The sequence below is a fragment of the Jaculus jaculus genome, unplaced genomic scaffold (assembly GCF_020740685.1).
Source record: "Jaculus jaculus isolate mJacJac1 unplaced genomic scaffold, mJacJac1.mat.Y.cur mat_scaffold_34_1_3701052_arrow_ctg1, whole genome shotgun sequence".
In the NCBI taxonomy this organism is placed as follows: Eukaryota; Metazoa; Chordata; class Mammalia; order Rodentia; family Dipodidae; genus Jaculus; species Jaculus jaculus.
In genome coordinates, this window is record NW_025423490.1 from 3,224,994 (window position 1) to 3,252,669 (window position 27,676).

The 27,676-nt window shown below is 39.4% G+C and overlaps 1 protein-coding gene across 1 annotated transcript; it reads right to left on the reverse strand.

Moving 5' to 3' along the window:
- Positions 1-1,130: 1,130 nt before the first annotated feature.
- LOC101603575 (respirasome Complex Assembly Factor 1-like) lies at positions 1,131-27,676 on the reverse strand. Its single transcript, XM_045141240.1, has 3 exons — positions 27,445-27,676; positions 1,396-1,735; positions 1,131-1,167 (listed from the first exon to the last, which is right to left on the reverse strand). Exons 1-3 carry the CDS (start codon positions 27,674-27,676, stop codon positions 1,131-1,133), a joined length of 609 nt encoding a protein of 202 aa, XP_044997175.1.

Below are 27,676 nucleotides of genomic sequence, written 5' to 3' on the forward strand. Positions count from 1 at the left end.
CTATGGGACCAGTTCAATTTGGGTTCAGTTTTGTGTAACCCCCACACTTTCCCTTCCCCTAAGCCCTACCCTCCCTATCGTAGAAGCCTTGAGATGCTATTCAGGTATGTCAGCAACTCAGGCTGATCCAGGTTAGAAACTGCAGATGAGTCAGATCATGTGATGGTTGTCTTTCTGTGATTGTGTGAGTTAACTTAAAATTATCTGTTCTAATTTTGACCATTTTTCTACAAATTTCAATGTGTCACTTTTTCTTACAGCTGAGTAGAATTCCATCATGTAGACATACTACATTTTTTAAAAAAAAATTTGTTTAGTTATTTGAGAGTGACAGACAGAGAGAAGGAGGAAGAGAGAGAGAAAGAGAATGAGCACACCAGGGCTTCCAGCCACTGCAAAGGAGCTCCAGATGCGTGCACCCTCTTGTGCATCTGGCTAACATGGGTCCTGGGGAATCGAGCCTCAAACTGGTGTCCTCAGGCTTCACAGGCAAGCACTTAACAGCTAAGCCATCTCTCCAGCCTGATATACTACACTTTGGCTATCCATTCATCCAATAGTGGGTACATGGGTCAGTTCCAGTTTTTAGCTATTATGAATTGAGCAGCTATAAGCATGGTTATGTGGAGCTTTTAGGGTAAATTCCCTGCAAAGGAATAACAGTGACTGTTGGTAACTCTATATTCATCTTTTTCAGAAGTCTCCATATTGATTTCCACAGTGGTTGCACCAGCTTACATTCCCACCAACAGAAAATGAGGGTTTCTATTTCTCCATATCCTCACCAGAATTTGTTTTCACTTATTATTATTTTTTTTAACCAAGGATGACTATTTAATGTTTCATCCGGATCCAGAGGTGCATCAAATTAAACAACAGCTCCACTCGGCAAATGGTTGTTATATGATGGTATCCAAGAAAAAACGGTTGGTGATGGACTAATTCAGAAATGCTTCCCCAAAGGTGGATGGTTGTTTGAAAAGTTTTGGATCACAACCCTTGCAGAAAACACTGATGCCCAACACACTGATTCTTGGTCAGGAAACGAGGGTCTTCCAGGTTCCACATGGCAGGATGCCCCGAGCACGTTTCTGTGCTGTAATTACAAGGTTCCTTTGGACTGTGCAGCATCAGTTGTAGTGGATGGCAGTGTAAAAGATGATCCAGGGCTGGAGAGATGGCTTAGCGGTTAAGCGCTTGCCTGTGAAGCCTAAGGACCCTGGTTCGAGGCTCGGTTCCCCAGGTCCCACGTTAGCCAGATGCACAAGGGGGCGCATGCGTCTGGAGTTCGTTTGCAGAGGCTGGAAGCCCTGGCGTGCCCATTCTCTCTCTCCCTCTATCTGTCTTTCTCTCTGTGTCTGTCACTCTCAAATAAAAAAAATAATAATAATCCAAATGACCACGAACAAGGCAAAAGATGTCATAAATCCTTCTTTTGTGAGCTCGCATGTGCTACCATGTTCTTCCTCATCCATCTGTAAGCAGTTGCTGAAGTAGAGGTACAGGACTCCTGCATTGATCAGGCAGAATCTAGCTATTCCTAAACGCCCTTTCAAGGGCAAAACTCCCCAAATGACACCCAGGACCACAGCAATGATCTGTCGGAACCAGTAGATCACATCTAAAAATTCATCCTTGTCCCCCCAGGCCGCGTCGCTCCATAGCGCCTTGCTCCACACCGACACTTTGAGGACCCGGTTGGCCAGCTGCGGCTTCCACGGCTGCTTCTTCCCGCCTGCCGCTCATCCTCCCATCGCGCCGCAGGAGCTGGGCCTGAGGCTCCCGGGCCGAGCCGGAGGGAACTGGGGTCTGGCGTCGCGAGTCAACGGTCCAGGCGCTACGGGCGACACCAGCAGAGAGCAAGTGTCCAGAGCGGGTCTCCGGCCCCAGGCGCTGCACGCATGCCCTCCTCCTGCTTTGCCTGCCGCACAGTCGCCAGGCTCTCTGTTTTCACTTAATTTTTTAATGCTTGTGATCCTTACTGGGGTAATGTGGAATCTCATAGTTGTCTTAATTTGCATTTCCCTAATAGTTATAGCTGTTCTTAAGTGTGTATTAGTCATCTTTAATTCTTTTTCTGAGAATTCCCTATTTAGTTTTCTACCCCACTTTTGGAGAGGGTTGTTTTGATTTTTTATTGTTTAGTTTTTTGAGTTCTTGGGAGGTTCTAGATATTAGGCTTCTGATATAGTTGGCAAATATTTTCTCCCATTCAGTGGATAATCTATTGGCTCTGCTTGGTTTGTTTTTCTCTTCAAAAGCTCTCTAGCTTTGGGCTGGAGAGATGGCTTAGGTTAAGGGCTTGCCTGTGAAGCCTAAGGACCCGGGTTCAAGGCTCGGTTCCCCAGGTCCCACGTTAGCCAGATGCACAAGGGGGCGCACGCGTCTGGAGTTCGTTTGCAGAGGCTGGAAGCCATGGCGCACCCATTCTCTCTCTCTCCCTCTATCTGTCTTTCTCTCTGTGTCTGTTGCTCTCAAATAAATAAATAAATAAAATTAAAAAAAAAAAGCTCTCTAGCTTCATGAGATCCCATTGGTTGAGTTCTTCTTTAATGTCCTAGGCTAGGAAGTCTTTTCCCATTCCTATATCATGGACAGTGTCTCCTATTTTTTCTTCCAGTAGTTAAAGAATTTCAAGTCATATATCTAGGTCTTTAATACATACGGACTTAATTTTTGTGTGTGGCAAAATGATTTGGTTTAATTTCATTATTGTACATATGGGTCTTCCAATTTGTCTAACACCATTTGTTGAAGATGCTGTTATTTCTCCAGTCTACATTAGCAGCTGTAGTTACTTGACTTAAGGCCTGGGTCCTCAGTTTTTTTCCATTGGTCTATGTTTCTGTTTTGATTCCAATACCATGCTGTTTTTGTCACTATGGCTTTGTAACATAGCTTCATATAGGCTGTGGTAATACTTCCAGAGCTTTTTTTTCCTGAGTATATGTTTGTATATTTGAGGCCTTCTGCCATTCCATATGAATGTTGAGATCATTTTGTCAATCTCTGAAGAATGATGCTGGATTTTTTTTTTTTTTTTGGTATTGTATTAAGCCTGTATATTGCTTTAGGTTGAATCACCATTTTGACAATAGTAATTATAGCTATCCAGGAGCATGGGAGGTCTTTTCATCTTCTCAAGTCCTCCTTTATTTGTTTTTTGAGTGTTTGTATGTTTTCATTATCAAGGTCTTTCATATCTTTGGTTAGTGTTATTACAAGGCATTTAATTCTATTTTGTTATTATTGAAAATGGAACAGCTTCACTGATTTCTTTCTCTGTGTATTTTTCCTTTGCAATTAGAAAAGCTACTGATTATTGTGCATTGATTTTGTATCCTGGAATTTTGCTGAAAGAATTTATCACCTTTAGAAGTTTTGAGATGGAGACTGTCGGGTCACTTACATATATGATCATGTCATCTGCAAATAGGGCTAACTTGACTTCTTTCTTTCCAATGTGAATCCCTTTTCTTTCTTTCTTCTGTCTTATTACTTGGTGTGGTGGTTTGACTCAGGTGTTCCCCATAAACTTCGGTGTTCTGAATGCTAGGTTCCCAGCTGATGGATATTTGGGAATTAATGCCTCCTGGAGGGAGTGTATTGTTGGTGGTGGGCTTATGGGTTTTATAGCCAATTTCCCCATGCCAGTGTTTGGCACACCCTTCTGTTGCTGTGGTCCACCTTATGTTGGCCAGGGGGTGATGTCCACCCTCTGCTTATGCCATCATTTTCCCCTGCCATTGTGAAGCTTCCCCTCGAGCCTGTAAGCCAAAATAAATCTCTTTTTCCCAGAAGCTGCTCTTGGTTGGGTGATTTCTACCAGCAATGCGAACCGGACTGCAACACTTGGGCTGGTACTACTATTACTATGTTGAAGAGCAGTGGTGAGAGTGGGCACCCCATCTTGTTTCCAATCTCAGTGGGAACTCCTTGAGTTTTTCCCCATTAGGTATTATTTGGGCTTTAGCAGCTCTTTATATATAGCCTTTATTGTGTTGGGATATAAATCCTCCATGCCTATTTGTTTTAGTGTTTTGATCATGAAGTGGTGTTTTTGGCTAAAGGCCTTCTTTGCATTAATTGAGATGATCATGTGGTTCTTATGTTTTAGCTTATTTATGTGGTGTATTACGTTGACTGATTTCCATATGTTAAACCATCCCTGAATCCCTGGGATGAAGCCTATTTGATTAAGGTAGATAATGCTTTTGATGTATTGTTGAGTTCAGTTTGCATGAATATTTTTTTTTTCTGGATCTTTGTATCTAAGTTCATTAAGGACATATACCTATAATTTTCTTTCCTTGTTGCATCTCTGTCTGGTTTTGGTATTAGGATGGTGTTAGCTTCATACAAGGAGTCAGGAAGGATTCCTTTGTCTCCAATTATGCAGAATAGTTTGAGAAAAATTGGTTTCAGTTCTTCAATGAAAGTTTGATAGAATTCAGCTGATCCTGGACTTCTTTGGGGGGAGGGTTTTGATTACCTTTTCAATCTCCATGGATGTGATAGGTTTATTTAGGAGATTAATCTTCTTTGCATTTAGTACTGGAAGGTGGTTTGTGACTATGAATTCATACACTTCTTCCAGGTTATTTAATTTTGTGGAGTAGAGGATATGGAATTATGCCCTGACTATCATTCTAATTTCATTGATGTCTGTTGTGATCTCTCCTTTTTCATTTCTGATTTTGCTAATTTCAGACTTCTCATATTTTGCTTGATAAATTTGCCAGGGTTTATCGATCTTGTTTACTTATATTTTAAAGAACCATTTCTTCATTTTATTGATTTTTAAAATTATTTTCTTAGTTTCCAATTCATTAATTTCTGCTCTAATCTTGATTATTGCTTTCCATCTTGTGCTCTATTGGTTGGATTCTTCTTGCTTTCCCAGCACCTTTAGGTGGACAGTCAGGTTATGGATTTGGGATCTTCCTGTCTTTGTAATGAAGGCATTTAGGGCTATGAATTTTCCTCTTATGACTGTCTTCATTGTGTCCCATAAGTTTTGATATGTTGTGTTTTCATTATTATTCAATTATAGGAATCTTAAAATTTCCTTTTTATTTCTTCCATGACCCATTCATTATTTAAAAGTGTATTGTTTAGTCTCTAGGAACTGGTGGAGTTCTTGGTGGGTCTCTTATGGTTAATTTTTATCTTTAAAGCATTGTGATCTGACATGATGCAGGAAGTTACTTCAATTTTCCTGACTTTATGAAGGCATGCTTCATGGCCTAATATATGGTCAATTTTGGAGAAGGTTCCATGGGCTGCTGAGAAGAATGTGTATTTTGTAGAGTTAGGGTAGAAAGTTCTGTAGATATCCATTAGGTCTAGTTGATCTATGATGTTGCTGAGCCCTATTATTTCCCTGTTAATTTTCTGCGTGGATGATCTGTCTATTCATGATAGTGGGGTATTAAAGTTTCTAACTATGATGGTGTTGGTGTTCATTTCTGTTTTATTGCCAAGTAGGTTTTGCTTTATAAATGGTGGAGCACCTGTGTTTGGCACATATATATTTGTTATTGTGATGTGCTCATGTTGGATTATTCTCTTGATGATTAAGAAGTGGCCTTCTTTGTCCTTTTTTATTACTTCTGGTTTGAAGTCTATTTCATCACATATCAATATAACAACATCTGCTTGCTTTTTTTATTTCCATTTTCTTGGAATACCATTTTCCAACCTTTCACTGTGAGGAGGTGTCTATGTTTAGTGGTGAGGTGGGTTTCTTGAAGACAGCAGATAGAAGGGTCCATTTTTTTTTAAATCCATCCTGATAACCTGTGTCTTTTTATGGGTGAGTTGAAACTATTAATATTTTAGGTTATTACTGTGATGTTTGAATTAATCCCTACCATGATACGATCTTATATGGGGTTTGGTGCTTTCTTAGGTTTTGTACTATTTTGAGCCTGGTCAAGTTTGGTTATTGTTATCTTCTTCTCAGTGGCTCTTGAGATTGGTTGTCTGTTCTGTGTGTATTATACCCTCAAGTATTCTTTGAATGTTTGGCCTTGTGTTTATATAATCATAGAGTTGACTGTTTTCTAATCAAAAGTTTTTCTTTCACTATCTATTATGAAGAATACTTTTGCTGGGTAGAGTAGCTTGGGTTGGAAGCCATAGTTTTTCAGACTTTGAAGTGTTCCATTCCATGCCCTTCTGGCTTTCCGGGTTTCCACTGAGAAATCTGATAGAATTCAGAAGGGATTGCCATTGTATGTTGTGAGTTGTTTCTCTCTTACTGCTTTTAACACTTTCTCTTTGTTTTTCTTAAGAGTTTTAACTTCGATGTGTCTTGGAGACTTTCTTCTTTGGTTCTGTCTGTTTGGTGTTCTATAGACTTCTTGAATCTGGATAGGCCTCTATATTGAGAGTTGTAGAAAATTTTCCTCAATAATTTTGTTGAATATGTTCTCTATGCCTCTGGCCTGGACTTCTTCTCCTTCTGGTATGCCCATGATCCAGATGTTTGTGTATTTCAATTGTCCCACAGTTCCCTCATATTCTGTTCCCTTGATATTTTGAACTTAGCAAAGTTTTTGGCCTCCTGATCATTTTCTTCTGTCTTATCTTCCAGGTCAGAGGTTCTGCCTTCCACATAAGTGTCTCTGTTGGTGAGGGGTTCTAGAGATGTTTTTATAAGTTCTATTTGATTTTTGTGGTCTATTGTGTTATTTTGCATAGTGTTTATTTTATTTTTGGAGGTATAATTTAAGTTTCAGTTCTGATTTTCTTGATTCTTCTTAGAGTTCATTCTTGAATTTTACCAAGTCTTAGTTAAGCTTAATCAACCAGTTGTTGAGATCTTCCATTTCTTGACTTACCTTCAATTTATTCATATCTCTTTTGAGGATTCTCATGTTTTCTTCAATCAAGTTAAGCCTGCTTTCAAAAAACTGAATGCTTTAGGAGTGTATTCTGTTCAATTTCACTGATATGATTGTTGTTGGTTCATTGATAGGTTCCTTCTAGAGCCGGGAGTGGTGGCGCACGCCTTTAATCCCAGCACTTGGGAGGCAGAGGTAGGAGGATCACTGTGAGTTTGAGGCCACCCTGAGACGACATAGTGAATTCCAGATCCAGGTGAGCCTGGGCTAGAATGAGACCGTACCTCGAAAAACAAAAAAAAAAAAAAAAAAAAAAAAAAAGAAAAAGAAAAAGATAGGTTCCTTCTAGTTCAGCAATTTTTAAGTGCTTTTTATTATGTGTAATTTTTATTGACAATTTCTATACTTTACAGACTACAAACCATGGTATATTCCTTCCCTCCCCTCCCCTCCTCCATTTTCTCCTTCATACCCCTGCTCTCTGTGATATCCCCTCCCTCTGTCCATTAGTCTCTCTTTTAATTTGATGTCATCATCTTTTCTCCTATTATGAGGGTCTTGTGTGGGTACTGCTAGACACTGCGAGGTCTTGGATATCAAGGCCAAGTTCTGTCTGAACATATGTATGCAGGGATGTAGGGAGTAGTACCCTGCCTTTGGCTCTTACATCCTTTCTGCCACTCTTCCACAACGGACCCTGAGCCTTGGAGCATGTGAGATGTTTCAGTGCTGGACACTCCTCCATCCCTTCTTCTCAGCACTGTGTTGCCTTTTGGGTTATCCCAGTGGCCATCCCCATCTGAAAAGAGAAGCTTTTTTAAACATAAGTGAGAATAACATTAATATATGAGTATGAACATTAAGTACAGTGATTTCAGGGTATACTGGTGAGAGTAATATATGCATTTATCTAGACAAGAGTAGGCTTTATACCCCTAAGGCTTATGACCTCTCCTGCCATAGGCTTTTGATTAGGTTTTCAGTACCAGGATCATATTCCCTCCACTGTTTTCACTGCTAATGACTTCTGTCTCACATAGGATTGCATAGAGTGCAGATTTTTCCACCTTTCAGTTGGCTGGGCTACAGGGAGAAGGTTATCTGTTCAGCACCAACTTGATTTCATATGTCTTATTCAGAATATATTGAATTTTATTGACCCTCTCCCCCACCTTTCTTTTATAAAATCTCTTCCCATGACCTTGCTTAGGCCTTTCCCCTCCCTATAATCTGTTCTCCTTCTTACATACATACAATACCATCCTCTTAGGACCTTCCCTCTCCTCCTTCCCTTATAGTCTTTTTCTAGCTTATGGGGCTCTGCTACTGATTATTGGTTCCAGATCACACACAAGTCTATACATTTGTAGCTAGGATCCACATATAGGAGAGAACATATGATGTTTGGATTTCTGGGCCTGGGTCACCTCACTTAGTATAATCCTTTCCAGATCCATCCATTTCCCTGCAAATCTCATAATTTCACTTTTCTTTACTGCTGAATAGAACTCCATTGTTTTGATGTACCACATCTTTATTATCCATTCATCTATGGATGGACATCTAGGCTGGTTCCATTTCCTAGCTATTATGAATAGAGCAGCAATAAACATGGTTGTGCAAGTATCTCTAAGGTAGTGAGAAGAGTCATTAATATATGCCTAGGAGTGCTATAGCTGGATCATATGGCAAATCTATTCTTAGCTTTCTCAAGAATCTCCACACTAATTTTCACAATGGTTGTGCCAGATTACATTCCTACCAACAGTGTAGAAGGGTTCCCCTTTTACCACAACCTCGCCAACATTTATTGTCATTTGTTTTCTTGATGGTAGATATTCTGACAGGAAAGAGATGTAATCTCAAGGTAGTTTTAATTTGCATTTCCTTGATGGTTAATTATGTAGAACACTTTTTTAGATGTTTATATACCATCCGTATTTCTTCTGGTGAGAACTCTCTATTTAGCTCCATAGCTTATTTATTTATTTATTTATTTATTTATTTATTTATTTATTTTTGATTGGGTTATTGGATTTCTTATTGTTCTGTTTTTTTGAGTTCTTTGTATATTCTGGGTATTAATCCTCTGTCAGATGTGTAGTTACAACTGGCAAAGATTTTCTTCCATTATGTAGGTTGTCTCTTTGCTCCATTCACAGTGTCCTTTGCTATGCAAAAGCTTTATAATTTCATAAGATCCCATTAGTTGATTAGTGGTTTTATTTTCTGTGCAATTGGGGTTATATTCAGAAAGCCATTTCCTATGTCAATATGTTGAAGGTTCTCCCTACCTTTCCTCTAGCAATTTCATAGTTTCATGTCTGATAGGAAGGTCCCTGATCCACTTGGATTTGATTCTTGTGCATGGGGAAAGAAAGATCTATTTTCAGTTTTCTACATATAGATATCCAGTTTTCCCAAGACCACTAGTTGAAAGGCTGTCTTCTCTCCAATGAATATTTTTGGCCTTTTTGTCAAAAATCAGATGGCTGTAGCTGCCTATATTAACATCTAGTCCTCTATTCTGTTCCATTGACCTATATGGCTATCTTTGTTCCAGTAGCATATTGTTTTTGTTACTATAGCTTTGTAATATAGCTTAAAATTGGGTATGATGATACCACCAGCCTTAGTTTTGTTGCTCAAAACTGTTTGGCTATTTGAGTTTTTTTGTGCTTCCAAATGAAATTTTGGATTATTTTCTATTCCTGTGAAGAATGCCATTAGAACTTTAATGCAATTGCATTAAATGTGTAGATTGCTTTTGGTAAGATTGACATTTTCACCATATTGATTTTTCCAATCCAAGGACATGGGATAGCTTTCCATTTCCTTGTGTCTTCTGCAATTTCTTACTTGAGTGTTTTAAAGTTCTCATTGCAGAGATCCTTCACTTCCTTAGTTAAGTTATTACAAGGTACTTTATTTATTTATTGAGACAACTGTGAATGGGAATCTCCCCGATTTTATTCTCTGCACATATGTTATTAGTATATAGGAAAACTACTGATTTCTGTCTGTTTATTTTGTATTCTGCTACACTGCTAAGTGTTTATCAGGACTAACAGTTTGCAGGTAGAGTTTTTAGGGTCTTTTATGTATAGAATCATGCCATCTGCAAATAGTGATAATTTGATCTCTTCCTTTACAATTTACATCCTCTTTATGACTGTCTCTTGCCTTATTGCTACAGCTAAGACTTTCAGTATTATATTAAATAAAAGTGGGGACAGTGGACACCCTTGTTTTGTTCCTGTATTTAGTGGAAAAGCTTCAAGTTTTTCACCATTTAGTATTATGGTGGCTGTAGGTTTGTCATAAATAGCTTTTATTATGTTAAGATATGTTCCTTCTAGTCACAGTTTCTATAATACTTTTACCATAAAATAATGTTGGATTTTGTCAAATGCCTTTTTGGCATCTATCGAGATGATCATGTGCTTTTTGTCCTTCATACCACTTATATGATATATTACATTTATTGATTTGCAGATGTCGAACCATCCCTGCATCCCTGGGATAAAGCCAACTTGGCAGGGGTGAATAATCTTTTTGATATATTCTTGTATTCTGTTTGCCAATATTTTGTTCAGAATTTTTGCATCTATGTTCATATGGGAGATTGGTCTGTAGTTTTCTGTTTTTGTTCTGTCTTTGCCTGGTCTTGGTATGTGAGTGATGCTGGCTTCACAGAAGGAGTTGGGTAGAATTTCTTCCTTTTCTATTTTATGAAAAAGTTTGAGAAGCATTGGTGTTAGTTCTTCCATGAAGGTCTGGTAAATATTTGCCAGTGAATCCATCTAGATGGCTTTTTTTAGTTGGGAGACTTTTTCTAACTGCATGGATCTCTCTACTTGTTATAGGCCTATTTAAATGGTTTACCTCATCTTGATTTAATTTTGGTGGGTCATTTGAATCAAGCAAATCATACATTTCTTTCAGATTTTCAAATTTAGAGGAATATATATTCTTAAAGTATGTCCTTATAATTTTCTGAATTTCTTTGGTACCTGTTTTAATGGTGCTTTTTAAATCTCTGATTTTATTACTTTTTGTCTCTGTTTTTTTTCTGGTCAGATTTGCTAAGGGTTTCTTAATCTTATTCATCCTTTCAAAGAACAAACTTTTTATCTTGTTGTTTCTTTGGATTGTTTTCTATTTCATTAATTTCTGCCATAATCTTTATGACTTATTCCCATCTACTGCTTTTTGGTTTGCCTTGTTTTTCTTTTTCCAAGGCCTTAAGGTGGAGCATTAAATTGTTTATTTGTGAACTCTCTAATTTCTTAATATAGGCACTTAGTGCCATAAATTTCCCTCTTAGGACTGCCTTCATTGTGTCCCAAAGGTTTTGGTATGTTGTATTATCATCATCATTTGATTCTATAAATTTATAAATTTATTGATTACCTCAATGACCCACTAATCTTTGACTAGTGTACTGTTTAGTCTCCATGAATTTCTGTATGCTCTGTAGCTTTTCTTGTTGCTGATTTGCTGTTTAATCCCATTGTGTTCAGATAGAGTACAAGGGATTATTTCAATTTTTCTATAATCGTGGAGATTTGATTATATCCTAATATATGCTCTATTTTATAGAATGTTCCATGTGCTGCTGAGAAAAATGTATATTCTGCAGCATTTGGATGTCTCTCTGCTTATTTTTTGCTGGGATGATCTGTCAATTGATGAGAGTGTGGTATTGAAGTCTCCCACTACAATTGCACTTGATGTTATCTGTGACCTTAAGTGTAATAGTGTTTGATGAAACTGGGCACCCCCATGTTAGGTGCATATATGTTTAGGATTGTAATGTCCTCCTACTGGAGTGTTCCTTTAGTCAGTATAAAAGGACCTTCTTTATCTTTTTTCAATAATGTTAGTTTGAAGTCAATCCTGCCAGATATTAGGATAGCAACCCCTACGTGTTTCCTAGGCCCATTTGCTTGAAATACCATTTTCCATCCTTTCAACTTCAGGTGGTATCTATCTTTTATTGAAAGAGGAGTTTCCTGGAGGCAACAAATGCCAGGATCCTGCCTTTTAATCTAGTCTTCAAGCCTGTGTCTTTTGGATGGTGCATTGAGGCCATTGATGTTAAGAGTTATTATTGAAAGGTATGCATTTGTTCTCGCCATTTTTCTTATTTGGTAGTGTTTCCTGTTTTCGCTTTACTCGTTTGTTTTGATTGTTATTTTAGTGTGGTTTATTATTTATTTTTCCTATTTCCTCCTGTGTGTGTTTAGCTTTCTCTTCAGTATTGAGAATTTCTTCAAGTATTTTCTGTAGAGCTGGTTTAGTTGTCATAAATTCCTTTTGCCTGTTTTAGTTGTGGAATGTTCTTATTTCTCCACCAATTTGGACAGATAGCTTTGCAGGATAAATTAATCTTGGTTGACAGTTGTTATCTTTCAGAACTTGGAATACATCATTCCAAGCCCTTCTGGCTTTTTAAAGTTTGTGTTGAGTAATCTGCAGTTATTCTGATGGACTTGCCTTTGTAGGTGACTTGCTTCTCTCTAACTGCTTTCAATATATTTTCTTTGGTTTGTGTGTTTAGTAGTTTAATTATAACATGTTGAGGAGAGGTTCTTTCCAGATTTTGAATGGTGTTATAAAAGCTTCTTGTATTTGCATTGGCATTTCTTTCCCAATTTGAGGGAAATTTTCTTCTATGATTTTGTTGAAAATACCTACTAAGCCTCTGGATTGAAATTTTTCTTCTTCTGTTATACCCTGAATTCTTATGTTTGTTCTTTTCATAGTGTCCCACATATCTTGAAATTCCCATTCATACCTTGTTATTATCTTGTCTTTCTCTTTGTTGGACTGTCTTAGCTCAGCCACCTGGTCTTCTAATTTAGATATTCTGTTCTGTCCTTCATCTATTCTACTAGTGAGACTTTCCACAGAATTTTTTATTTCATTGACTGTATTCTTCAGAGTCAGGATTTCAGCTTGGTTTCTTCAGCATTTCTATTTCCTTACCCATTCTTGTAATGACCTCTTTATTTCATTAAGCTGGTTTCCTGTGTTCTCTTTCAGAAGTTTGTTTTTTTCTTTGATTCCTTTGTTTTCTTCTTTGATTCCCTTCATTTCTTCTCTGATTTCTTTGGGCATAGATACCATCATTTTCTTGAAATCTTTGTCAGGCATTTCATCTAAAACAGTTTTATTGGTGATCACTTCTGATGGACTTATAGTTTTTGGTGGGACTGCATTGTCTTGCTTCTTTGAGTTTCTTGTATTACATTGTAGCAACGTTTGCATCCTGAATTGATTTGATGCTTAGGTTTTCTACTTATCTGCAGTGTTCCCAGACATGGCAATCCACCTCTATATACCCTCAGGATATGAGTTCAAGGTGCCAGGTGTAGCTTTTGTTTGCCAATCAAGCCACAGCAGTAATCCTAGGTGTGGAGTTTGCTTGCTAAGCAAGTTTTCTAGTGGACTGGGTTGAATAATTTACTGTCAAATTCTAAACTTCAACCAAGGAGCATACACAGTCAATACAAACCAGCACAAGTATGTAATTGTGAGGATCAAAACAAACAGATAGTCATATAAAGCCAAAATCTCTAAGGGTGTATGTTGTTCTACACCCTTAATCTTGTCAGCTGGGAGGTAGAGATTTCTGTTCTGAATTGGGTTCCAGGTCAGCCTGGATCTGGATCAGACCCTGCCCCCAATAATGACAGAAGCAAAAAACAAAGGCCCTAAATATATATGAAAGCCCAAAAGGCAATAAAATTCAACCCCCAAATAGAGGTTATTTGAAAATGGTAAAGCCAACCAAGAATATATACCCCTTAACTTGCCCTGACAAGGAAAGAGAGATTAGCTCTTGCAGGAGGACTGTGTTCCTGTTTTTTTTTTTTTTTTTTTTTTGGCAGTCTTACCTTTTGGGGTGGCTTCCAATCTTACCAATGCTGAGTGCCTGCCTCGATCCCTCCTTGTTGTGCTGTGCAGCTGTACCTCTGATCCGCTCTGCTGGATGTGCTACCACGGGGTGCTGAATGCTGGAGGTAAAATGACCAGTTAATGCATATGGGCCTGGACATTTTTTAGTTGGGAGACTTTATAACTGCTTGGATCTCTTTACTTATTATAGGTCTATTAAAATGGTTTATCTCATCTTGATTTGATTTTGGTAGGTCATCTAAATCAAGGAAATTATCCATTTATTTCAGATTTTCAAACTTAGAGGCATATTTATTCTTAACGTATGTCCTTAGAATTTTCTGAAGTTCTTTGTTATCTGTTGTAATGGTGCCTTTTTCTTCTCTAATTTTATTAATATTCATCTCTGCTCTCTTTCTACTGGTCAGATATGCTAAGGTTTTATCAATCTTGTTTATCCTTACAAAGCACCAACTCTTTGTTTCATTGGTTCTTTGAATTGTTTTTTGGGTTTCTATTTCATTAATTTCTGGCTTGATCTTTATGATTTCTTCCCATTTACTGACTTTTGGTTTGTCTTGTTCTTCTTTTTCCAAGGTCTTGCTTTGTGTCCTAATATGTGGTCTATTTTAGAGAATGTTCCATGAGCTGCTGAGAAAAATGTATATTCTGCATGATTTGGATGGAATGTTCTTTAGCTATCTGTTAGGTCCATTTGTTCCATGGCATCATTTAATCCAGATGTCTCTCTGTTTATTTTTTGCCAGAATGACCTGTCCATTGATGAGAATGGAGTTTTGAAGTAACCCACTACAATTTTGTTTGGTATAATCTGTGACCTAATAGCTTTTTTTTTTTTTTTAATGAAATTGGGATCCCCCAGGTTAGGTGCATATAAGTTTAGGATTGTAATGTCCTCCTGCTGGAGTGTTAATTTACTCATTATAAAGTGACCTTTATCTTTCCTCACTATATTGATTTGAAGTCTATCCTGTCAGTATATCCTGTCAGTTTCCTAGGCCTGTTTGCTTAAAAACTGTTTTCCATTCTTTCATCCTAAGACAGTTTCTATCTTTCATTGAGAGAGGAGTTTTCTGGAGGCAACAAATGGCAGAATCCTGCCTTTTAATCAAGTCTACAAGCTTGTGTCTTTTGACTGGAGCGTTGACGTCATTGATAGTAAGAGTAGTTATTAAAACATATACATTCTTCTTATTTTGTAGTTCTTTCTATTTTCCCTTTACTTGCTTGTTTTAAATGGTTTTTGAGTATAGGATTTTCCCCCCTATTTCCTCATGTGTGTGCTTTTCTTTCTCTTCAGTGCAATTCTGTAGAGATGGCTTAGTTATCATAAATTGCTTTAGCCAATTTTTGTTGTGGAATATCCTTATTTCTCTATAATTTGGACAGATAGCTTTGCAGGATAAAGTAGTCTTGGTTGACAGTTGTTATCTTTCAGAACTTAGAATACATCATTCCAAGCCCTTCTGGCTTTTACTGTTATTCTGATGAACCTGCCTTTGTAGGTGACTTTTCTCTCTAACTGCTTTCAATATGTTTACTTTGGTTTGTGTGTTTAGTAGTTTAATTATAACATGTTGAGGAGAGGTTCTTTCCAGGTTTTGTCTGGTTTTATAAAAGCTTCCTGTATATGCATTGGCATTTCTTTCCCAATTTGGGGAAATTTTTCCTCTAGGATTTTGTTGAAAATGCCTACTAAAGCCTCTGGATTGAAATTCTTCTACTTCTGTTATACCCTGAATTCTTTTTTTTTTAAATTTATTAGTTTTCTTTTCAGTAAATACAGGCAGTTTGGTATGATTATTTAGGCTCATCTGTGATCTACCCCCTCCCATTAGACCCTCCTTGTTAATGAAAATGGGTCGTGCATTGTGGAGTTAGCCCCCAGTTATTGGTATAATAAATGTCTCTGCAAATCACGACCCAACATGTGACTCTGACATTCTTTCCGCCCCCTCTTCTGCAAAATTTCCCTCAGCCATGTTGGGTTCATTTTTGGTCTGCTTCAGTGCTGAGGTGTTGGGGGCCTCTGAGGCTCTGGCTCTCTGATTTGGTAGGAGTTGATTTTTCTCTGCGTTGGTCTCCTTCCCCTTTGTGCTGGTATCCGGTTCACTGGAAAACATCACCCTTGCTTATTTCGCCAGTTGTCCTTAGTTTCAGTTGGGCCCCTTTTGAGGTATGTTGGGGCCGTTCTCTTCTTAGGATCTGCATCTATCTGGAAAAGAGAAGCAGATTCTCCAACGGAGAGTAAGTTAGCACCTGGAAAATTGAGATAACACTTACTTTTTTGATAGACAGTATGATAGGTGTAGGCCCTCTTATACCCCGTGATTGATGGTAGCTTGATATTGTAGAGTGATATATACCCTGAATTCTTATGTTTGCTCTTTTCATAGTGTCCCAGATACCTTGAAATTCCCATTCCTACCTTCTTGTTAGCTTGACTTTCTCTTTGTTAGACTGTATAATATCTGCCATCTGGTCTTCTGGTTCAGGTAGTCTGTTCTGTCCTTCATTTATTCTCCTGGTGAGAGTTTCCCCATAGTTATTTTTATTTGACTGAATGTATTTTTCAGAGTTAGAATTTCTTCCTCGTGTTTCTTCAGTATTTCTATTTCCTTACTCATGTCTTATAATGACCTCCTTATTTCAGTAAGATGGCTTCCTGAGTTCTCTTAGAATTCCTTCAGGAGTTTATTTTCTTCTTTAATTCCTTTGTTTTCTTCTTTGATTCCTTTGAGTTCTTCTTTGATTTTTTTGAGTATAGATAAAATCATTTTTGTGTAATCTTTGTCAAGCATTTTCTCTAAAATAGTGTGATTGGGGGCTATTTCTGATGGATTTATAATTATTGGTGGGACTGCATGTCTTGATTCTCTGTGTTTCTTGTATTATAATGTTGTGATTTTTCTATCCTGAGTTAATTTGATGCTTGGGTTTTCTAATAATCTGTGGTAGTTTTAGATTTTGAAATCCACCTTTATGTACCTTCAGAGTATGAGTTTAAGGTGCTACATGTAGGTCTTGTACTCCAATCCAGCGACAGAAGTAATCCTAGGTTTTGTGTTTGCCTGCTATTCAAATATTCTAGTGAGCTGGGTGGGACAATTTACTGGCAAATTCTAAATATCAACTGAGCAATATGGACATTCAATAAAAGCCAGCACTAAGTTTGAAAATATGGGGATTAAAAAGAACAGCCAAAATCCTTAAAATGCCAAAATCCCTAAGGGTGTGAGTTGCTCTACAACATTAATTCTGTCAGGTGAGTTTAAAGGTTGAAATTTCTGTTGTGAATTGGTTTCCAGGTCAGCCTGGATCTGAATTAGACCCTGCCCCCAATAATGGCAGAAGCAAAAGACAAAGGCCCTATAAATCTGAAAACATCAAAGGCAACAATAGTCAACCCCAAAATACAGCTTATTTAAGAATGGTAAATCCAACCAAGAATATGTAGCCCATAACCTCCCCTAATATGGAAGGAAAGATTAGCACTTCCAATGCAGGCCTATGTACTTTTTTGTCAGTTGGCCTTGCTACTGTTTGGGGTGGCTTCTAATCTCACCAATGCTGAGGGCCCACCTGATCCCTGCATGTTGTTCTGTGGAGCTGGTGTTCTGATCAGCTGTGCTGGGTGCCCTGCCACTGGAAGAAGAATGCATCTGGAGGTTCGCTGTTCTGTTGTTGGGGGATGGGAGGGTGAAGGAAATCTGGAGTTGCACTGGAATTGCTTAGCCAGTCCCACATCTTTCAGCGGGTCCTTAGCTGATCTCCACTGTCTTTCCTTCAGGTTTCTTGACTTCACAAGGAGGCTGATGAGGTTGGAAAATCCCTCATTTGGTTTCTGGTCCTGTAGCTTAGCACACTACTCAGGTGGTGCTGGGATGGTGTGCAGATCAGGGCTACAAGCAAGTGGGATTCTGGCCATTTTCCTCCTTTCTGTTGGATCTTGGTCTTTCCTGCTGCTCCTCTATGGCTAATAAAATACCTATTCAGCTTCACTTTTCAGAAGAAGGGAGCATTTTCCTATGCTTTTGCTTAAGTCCTTTGCTAAGCTGGTTTGGCTTGGCTCTTATGCTGCTATCTTACCCAGAATACCCTGTTTGTTTTTCTTCTATTTCATTCAGACATTTGTTTATGGTCTCATCCAGCTTACTGAATATGTTTATCACAATTGCAGTTTAGAATTATTTTTTTTAAATTTATTTGACAATGAGAGAGTGCATGCAAGAGAGAGAAAGAAGCAGAGAGAAAGAGAGAATAGGCATGCCAGGGCCTTCATCCAGTGTAATCAAACTCCAAATGCATGTGCCTCCTTATGCACATGTGTGACATTGCATGCTTGTGTTACTGTGCATCTGGCTTATTTGGGACCTGGAGAGTCAAACATGAGTTTTTAAGCCTCTCAGGCAAATGCCACTAAACCAGCTCTCTAGCCCTGCAGTTTGGAATTCTTTGTCAATTTTCACTGGAGACTTCCACTGAGGCACAGGCTGGGCATATCTTGGATTGTTTTTTCTTGTATTCTGTGCTCTGCATTGGAGTTTGCCCATCTATAGAACGTGGCTAAGAATGTAGCAACAGCAACTTTTATGGATCCCATGTCCTGTCCATTCTTGAATCAGGTGGGCATGGGCTCATGGTCTATTCATAAGTGTGAGCTGAGCACATTGGAGAATGAACAAGCTTCTCCTTGTATGTACAGTGTTCAGGTAGGTCTAGTCTGGGTAGAGTGACCAGCTCTGGATTTTCTACTAAGGGCAGTGCAGACCAGTGTGAGATTAGCACCTCATGGGCCTGACCCCTCATCTGACTGTGCATGGGTGTAGTTGTACCCACTAAACTGAGTGGGTACAGTCAGGGTGGAGTGTGGAGATTGCAGAGTACCTAGCTGAATCCTGAGTGTCCTACTCAGTGCCTGGGGCTAGAAAGTGCAATCAGCTCAAGTGTGGCACAGCAGTGCAGGTGGGGAGTGAGGTCAGTGTCAAATGGGACTGATCCATGTGTACATGGATTGGGCTGTAGTCAAAGGACAAAAGAAGAATGTTTGCAGACAGGGAGTGGGTGAGCACTCACCTGGACCTTGTGTGGACTCCTTAGTGCCTGGGGATGAGGAATGTGGCTGGGAAGTGCAACCACCTCTCCTGTCTCTACTCAGGCTAGGTCAGGTGGGCAGGCCAGGAAGTGAGGTCAATGCAAAATGGGCTATATGGTGCCACTTGACTTGGTTGATGGTTTGCTTAGCTCTAAAAAGTAAGGTTTGCTTAGCTCTAAAAAGTAGCTTTTTAGTTTCATGAGGTTCTATTTGTTGTTTGTCTTATTTCCTGGATAATTGGGAATTTATTCAGAAAGTCCTTCCATACAGATATATCTTGAAGTGTTTTCTCTACTTTTTTTCAATATCTGTTTCAGAGATTCTGGTTTTTACATTGAGGACTGTGATTTGCTTGAGGTCTGTGATCTTCCTTGCCTCAGAGTTCCACCTTGACTCAGCATGTTTTATCTCTGGCCAAACTTAAACATGATTCTCCTGGATTTGCCTGGTCATGCCTTCCCCTAGGCTTGATCTGGTTTGGCCTTCACATCTCCCCTGCCTAGCTTGGCCTTGCTTCCCCCTTGACCCACACTGGACCTGGCTTGGAATCTCATTCCATCTTGCATGGCTTGGCATTACTTTCTGCCTGGCAGGCTCTTGCCTTCACCCAGGCTTGCCAGACCAGCATTGTTTTCTTGGTTGCCATGCATACCATCTTGCCTGACCATACCTTCCCCTGACATTGCTGGCTTTTGTCTTCACTTAACTAGCCTCATGGCTGTTCCTCTGAATGTGCCTTGTGCCTGCCTTCACTTTCTCCTTGTGTCCTACCTTGTCTCGCCTTGCTTCTGCCCTCACATGGTCTGGCCTCCTATACGGTCTTGGTGGCCTTCCCTCCCCTTGCAGGCCTTTGCCTTCTCTTTCTCGGCCTGACCTTGTACTTTATCCCTTGCCTTCCCATTGCTTAGACTTGGCTTCTTCCTGTCCTTCATTGGTGATGACCCCCCCCCCCCACATACACACCGGCCTTTCCTCTTGTTTATCCTAGCCTTTTCTTTTCTCCCTTCTCCATCCAGCCTGGACTTTCCTGACTCCTAGCCTTATGTGTCTTAGCATTTACCTCACTTTCCACCTTTTCTTGTCTGGTCTCTTGCCTGGCATTTGGCCTGGCCTGACTTTGCCTTTTTCCTTTTCTTGCCTGGCCATGCCCTTCCCTGTCGTTGCCTTCTGTCTTGCTTGTCCTTGCTTTGTCTTTCCCCTCTCCGAGCCTGCCTTCTCCTCTTGCATTCCCACAGGGCTGCCTTGCCTTACCCCTTGCTTCTGCCTTGATTTTAGTCTCCTGTCTTAGCCTTCCACATTGCCTTGTCTCACCACCTTTCTGCTGTGCTTCATCTTACCTGTGGCCTTGTCTGGCCTTGCTTTCCCCTGAATGGCTTTGTGATCCATGTTACATTTGCATACCTAGCCTTGTCTCCTCTTTCTTCATCTGTGCACTTGCCTTGTCCTCCCTTGTCCAACATTGCCTTCCTCCTGTCTTTCTTGGGCCTCCTTCTACCTGCCCTATCCTTCCTTCTGGCTTGGCTTAGCCTTGATTCCCCCTGGCTATGTCTGGATTCTCCTTTTCCTTCCCCTGGCCTGGCCTGTGCTGGCCAGTGTTTAATTGTCATGGTACATGCCATGCCTCACCCTCCTTTGCCCATCCTGGCCATGTCTGGCCTCTTTCCTTGTTCGCCTCCTGGCCTGACCTTCCTCTTTTTTTTTTTTTTTTTTTGCAATTCACCTGCACAGTCTGCCCTTGTCTGGGACAAGACAGGACTTGTCTTTACCCTTGCTGTGCACTGCACTCAGCATTTCTTTTTCTTTCTTTCTTTTTATCTTTTTTAATTTTTGTAGTCAGTGAATACATTCCAGTTGGTACCATTGTTAGCTTCCTCCCTGCCCTCCCCCCTCCAACGGGACCCCCCTTGTTAGGGTATATGAGTTGTGCATTGTGGGGTTAGCCTTTAGTTTCAGGTAGAAGGAAATGTCTCTGTGTGTCATGACCCAACATGTGGCTCTGACATTCTTTCTGCCCCCTCTCCCACAAATTTCCCTGAGCCATGTTGGGTTTATTTTAGGTCTGCTTCTATGTTGAGATCTTGGGTGCCTCTGTGTATTTGGATATCTGGTTTGGTAGGGGTTGATTGTTCTCTGTGTCTATCTCCTTCACTGTTGTGCTGGTTCCCAGATTGCCAAGAAACAGCATACTTGCATGTTTCCCCAATTATTCTTCATTTCAGCTGGGGCCCTTTTGAAATATGATGGAGTGGTTCTCTCCTGAGGATCTTAATCTATCTGGAAAAGAGAAGCAGATTCTCCAACAGAGAGTAAAGTTAACACCAGGTAGATATGTTAACCATTGTTTCTTAGAGATAGTTTAGTGGAAAGTGGGCTCATTTTTGGATATGGTTCTGACTTATTTCCTAGCTCCAGCTATGGATTCTGTTCCACTGAGCAGACCAGTTAGCCAAATTGAGAGCAGTTTGTTTGCCACCATGGCTATGTACCACTATTGCACTTGTATGAGCATCATGTCAGGTTGTTTGCTACTAAGTAAGATAGACCATACATTGCTTGGACAGATATTGATCTTTATCCTCCAGTTGCTCAGGTAGCAGCTTCCGGCACTACATGTGCTAACTGTCTGGGGACTGACTCCCTTCCAGCTTCCAGACATGTCACTCCATGCTACACACCAACAGTGTATGGTGTCTTTAGCAGTAAAGTCTTACCACTAACCTATGGTGGGTCCTCAAGCGTTCTGACATAAATCTTTTTTCTTTTGGGAAACCTTGTAGGTCTCTGTGATCAAAAGCTCATTGTGGATGATTACCACCTGCTGGCACCAGGAGTTACAGGTCAGGGCCAAGAAGAGAAGGAAGAACCATGTAAGTGATATAAAAGAGATAGAGGGAGGGAGGGAGATAGAGAGAGAGAGAAGCAGAAATAGGAAGAGATAATGAACAGTTTTTTTCATGCCCTCTCAAGGGCCTTGTGGATCTGGTGGTAAATCTAAGGGCCTAGTGGAGGTTCACCTAATTGGTCTGTACTTTAGGATGTAGAGTTTTATGGTACCATTGCCTTTTGGGTCCAATTTTGTATACCCTCCTCCCTTCCTTACTCTCCCCTCCCTCCTCACCCTCTCTATTGTCTGGTCCTCAAAGTGCTTGGTATGTATGATGGTGACTTGGGTAGATTCAAGTTAGGAGCTGTAGATGGGTGAAACTGTGCAGTGATTATCTTTCTGTGATTGGGTGAGTTCACTGAGAATAAGCTGTTCCAGGCTCTTACATTTTTCTTAAAATGCCATTGTGTCATTTTTCCTTACTGCTGTGTAGAATTCCATTGTGTAGATATACCACATCTTCGTTATCCATTCATCTGGACTGATTCCAACTCTTGGATATTATGAATTGAGCAGCTATAAACATGGCTGAGAAAATCTCCCTGAGCTGAGGTGTGGAGCTTTTAGGGTATATGCCCAGTAAGGGAATAACTGGGTCTGTTGGTAACTCTATAGCCAGAATTTTTAGGAGCCTCTATATTGCTTTCTAACGTGGTTGTACCATCTTACATTCCCACCAATGGTGGATGAGGGTTCCTATTTCCCCACATCCTCTCCAACATTAATTTTTTTTGTTGTTTGCTATACTTACTGGGGTAAAGTAGAATCTCATAGTTATTTTAATTTGCACTTACCTGATGATTAGGGATGATGAATATTTCCTTTGGTATGTGTTTGCCATTTGTATTTCTTACTCTGTGAACTGCCTATCCAATTCCTCGCCCCATTTTGTGAGTGGGTTGTTTGACTTCTTAGTGTTTAGGTTTTTGAGTACTTTTTAGATTCTAGAAATTAGGCTTCTGTCAGTTGGATATTCAGCAAGTATTTTTTCCCATTCTGTGGGCAATCTATTGTCTCGGCTTACTTTATGTTTGTGAAGAAATTTTTCAGCTTCATAAGATCCCATTGGTTGAGTGATTGTTTAAGATACTGTGCTACTAGGGATTTGTTTAGGAAGTCTTTTCTCATTTGTTGATCATGGAATGTTCCTCCTAACTTTTCTTCTGGTTGTAGCTGAGTTTCGGTGTTATGTTGAGGTCTTTGATCCATTTGGACTTGATTGTTGTGCATGGAGAGATGTGTGGATCAAGTTGCAATTTCTTGCATATGGTTAGCCAGTCTGTCCAGCACCATTTGTTGAAGATGCTGTCTTTTTTGTCAGCCTATATAGTTAGGGCCTTTGTCAAATATCAAGTAGCTATAGTTACTTGACCCAAAGTCTGGATCCTCGATTCTATTCCACTGGTCTATTCTCCTGTTTTTATGCCAGTACCATGCTGTGTTTATTACTATGGCTTTGTAATATAGCTTTAGATCAGGTATGGTGATGCCTCCAGAGGTGTTTCTTTTGCTGAGGATGTGCTTGGATATCAGAGGCCTCTTGCTTTTCCATATGCATTTTGAGATCAACTTTTCCACGTTTGTGAAGAACTATGTTTGGATTTTGATGGGAATTGCATTAAATCTGTAGATTGCCATTGGCAGTATTGTCATTTTTGCAATGTTAATTCTGCCTATCCAGGAGCATGGGAGGTCTTTCCATTTTAATAAGTCCTCCTCAATTTCTTTTTTGAGTGTTTTTATGTTTTCATTGCATAGATCTTTCACTCCCATGGTTAATGTTATTCCAAGGTCTTTTCTTTTCTTTTCTTTTCTTTTCTTTTTTTTTTTTTTTTGAGGTAGGGTCTCACTCTAGCCCAGGCTGACATGGAATTCACTATGAAGTCTCAGGGTGGCCTCGAACTCATGGCAATCCTCCTACCTCTGCCTCCCAAGTGCTGGGATTAAAGGCATGTGCCACCACGCCCGGCTTTTTATTTTATTTTTGATGCTACTGAAAATGTGATACTGTCACATATTTCTTTCTAGGTATCTTTGGTATTTGCACATAGATAGGCTACTGATTTTTGTGCATTGATTTGATATCCTGCTACTTTGCTGAAGGAGTTTATCACCTTTAAGAGTTTTGGAATGGAGGTTCTTGGGTCTCTTACATATAGAATCATGTCATCTGTGAATAGAGCTAACTTGACTTCTTCCTTTCCAAACTGTATCCCCTGTATTTCTTTCTCCTGTCTCATTGCTTGAGCTAGGACTTTCAGTACTATATTGAAGAGCTGAGGTGAGAGTGAACACCGCTGTCTTGTTCCCCATCTCAATGGGAATTCCTTCTCCATTAAGTATTATTTGGGCTTTGGGAGCTTTGTATTTAGCCTTTATTATGTTAATATATAAATTGACCATGCTAATTCTCCACAATTTTTTTGTTTGTTTTGAGGTGGGGTCTTACTCTGGCTCAGGCTGACCTGGAATTCACTATGTAGTCTCAGGGTGTCCTTGAACTCATGGCCATCCTCCTATCTCTGCCTCCTGAGTGCTGGGATTAAAGGCATGTGCCACCACACCCGGCTTTCTCCAATTTTTTGATCATGAAGTGATGTTGTATTTTGTCAAAGGCCTTTTCTGCATCTATCGAAATGATTATGTCTTTTTATGTTTAGCTTTGTTTATGTGATGTATCACATTGACAGATTTTCATATGTTGAACCACCCCTGCATTCGTGGGATGAAGCCCACTTGAACACGGTGGATAATGGATTCTATGCATTGTTAAATTTGGTTTGTGAGGATTTTGTTCCGGATCTTTACTTCTAAGTTCATCAGGGAAATAGGCCCGTAGATTTTTTTTTTTTTTCTTGTGGCATCTCTGCCTGGTTTTGGTATGAGGGTAATAGTACCTTCATAGAAGGCATTGAGGAGTTTTCCTTGATCTCCAATTGTGTGGCATAGTTTGAGAAAGCCTGGTTTCAGTTGTTCCATAAGGGTTTGATAGAATTCAGCTGATAAGCCTTCTGGTAACGGACTCCTCTTTTGGGGGAGTTTTTTTTAATCAGCATTTCAATTTCAATGGGTGTGATAGGTTTGTTTAGGAGATTAATCTGCTCTGAGCTTAGCTTTGGTAGATGATATGTGTCTAGGAATTTATCCATTTTCTCTATATTTTTCAATTTTGTACAGTAGAGGTTTTTGAAGTAAGACCTGATGATTCTCCCAATTTCACTTATGTCTGTTGTGATCTCTCCTTTTTCATTTCTAATCTTGTTAATTTGCAGTGCATCTTTTTTTTTTTTGCCTGATCAAATTGTCCAGTGGTTTGTCAATCTTGTTTATTTTTTCAAAGAACCAACTTTTTGTTTCAATTTTCTTAATTGTTTTATTGGTTTCTAATTCCTTAATTTTTTCTCTGATCTTAATTATCTCTCCATCTGGAGCTTTTTGTGTTGGATTCTTCTTGCTTTTCCAGTGCCTTTAGGTCAATGGTTAGGTTATTGATTTGGGATTTCTTTGTCTTTCTTATGAAGGCATTCAATGCTATGAATTTTTCCCGTAAGAACCACTTTCATTGTATCCCATAAGTTTTGGTACAATGTGTTCTCATTATCATTCATTTGTAGAAATTTCTCTATTTAATTTTGCCCATTACCCATTTATTGTTCAGTTTTCAGTAGCTGATGGGATTTTTGTTGGGTATTTTGTTATTACTTTCTAGCAATATAGTGTTGTGATCTGATATCATGCAGGGGATTATGTCAATATTCTCAAATATATGGAGGCAGGTTTTGGGACCCAGTATATTATCTATTTTAGAGAAGGTTCCATGTGCTGCTGAGAAGAATGTGTAATCCATGGATTTGGGGTGGAATATTCTATAGATGTCTATTAGGTCTAAATGTTCTATGGTTTTGTTCCTGCTGAGTTTCTGTTTGGCTGATCTGTGTATTGTTGATAATGATGTACTGAAGTCCCCAACTATGATGTTGTTTGTGGTTATTTCTGTTTTAGTGTTGAGTAGGTTTTGTTTTATGAATTATGGTGCACCTGTGTTTGGTGCATTCAGATTGATGATTTTAATATCCTCTTTCTGGATTGTTCCCTTGATCATTAAGAGGTGGCCTTTGTCTTGTTTGATAAGTTTTGTTTTGAAGTCTGTTTAATCTGATATTAATATGGCTATGTCTGGCTTGTTTCTTATTCCCATTTGCCTGGAATATCTTTTTCTACCCTTTCACCCTGAGGAGATATCTGTCTTTAGTGTTGAAGTGGGTTTCTTGTAGACAACAGATTGAGGTGTCTAATTTTCTGATCCATCCTATTAGTTTTTGTCTCTTTATGGATGAATTATGGCCATTGATATTTAGGGTAATGACTGTGAGGTTTGATTTGTTCCCTGCCATATTATGTTGGTTTATGTGGTTTTGTGCTTTTGTGGACTTTGAAGTTTTTTTTGTGCCTTCTATTATTTAGGTTAATGTGATCTGCTTCTTGTAGGTACTTGAGCTTGATTATTTGTGTGGAGAATTTCCTGAAATACTCTCTGTAGATTTTGTTTTGTGTTCATATAGTTTTAAAGTTGGGTTTTGTCATGGAAGATTTTTCTTTCACCATCTATTATGAGGGATACTTTTTCTGGGTAGAGTAGCTTGGGTTGGAAGCCGTAGGTTCTAAGGCTTTGCCATGCTACATTCCAGGCCCTTCTGTCTTTCAAGTCTTCCATGGAGAAGTCTGAAGTGAATCTGATGGGGTTACCTTTAAATGTGATGTTTTTCCCTAGCTACTTTTAGGGCTTTGTCTTTGATGTAATGTTTAGAGTCGTAATGACAATATGTCTTGGAGAGTTTCTCCTCTGGTCCAATCTGTTTTGAGTTCTATTAGTTTCTTGTATCTTGGTAGGCCTTTCTTTCGAGACAATCAGAATGATTTTTTTTTTTCCGATTATTTTGATGAATAAGTTCTCCATGACTTTGGTCTGAATTTCTTCCCCTTCTGGTATTTCCATGATCTGAATGTTGGGATGTTTGAGGGTATCCCACATTTCCCTCATGTACTGTTCACAGAAATTTTTGAACTTACTGAAACTTTTGCACTCTTGAATTTTTTCTTCTATTTTGTCTTCCAGATCTGAGTTTCTATCCTCCACATGGTTGTTTCTGTTCTTGAGAGCCTCTAAGGAGTTTTGGGATTGTTCAATTAGGTTTGCATTTGCTACTACTTTTCTATGTATGGTTTCCATCCCTTTGTCAAGTTCCTTTTTCACATCACTTTCTGATTTTCTTGATGCTTCTTGGAATTCTTCCTTGCATTTCTTTATATATTCATTTAGCATAGCCAGCTGGTTTATTAGGTTCTCGTTTTTTGGCTTTCCTTTATATCCTTTAAAAGTGTTTGGACTCCTTTTATTTTCTTGTCTATTAGGTCTAGTCTAGTAATGGCAGCATCCACATGATTATCAGTCCTCTGCTACTTTTGTGAAAGTTCTACCAATAGCTTGGTCAGGTTTGCATTACTCATGACTTCATTTTGGATTTCTGACCCTATTATCTTTTATGTTTTGATTAGAGACTTCCATGGCAGGACTTACTGGATTTACTTGCATTTAATTTTTTATGTTATTTCTTTTGCATTGTGGTCTACCCATCACAGTGTGGGAGCAAAGAGAATGGGACCATGGTTGTGATGGGTGGGTGTGGTGGTACCATTCATGTAGGGCGGGGACAGGCCTGAAGGTGGGGTTGGAGCTTGGGGGCTGGTCATGTGAGGTCTGGACAGAGAGTCCGGGGTCAAGACTCCCTTGTGGGTGGATTGTGGTGGGGCCAAGCCGAGCACAGCAGAGAAGAGCAAGTCTGAAGTCCAGTGGGTTGGGGGTGGAGCAGAGGGTGGGGGTTCAGAATTAGTGTGAGGGCAGGGCAGAGTGGTTGGATCTGACAT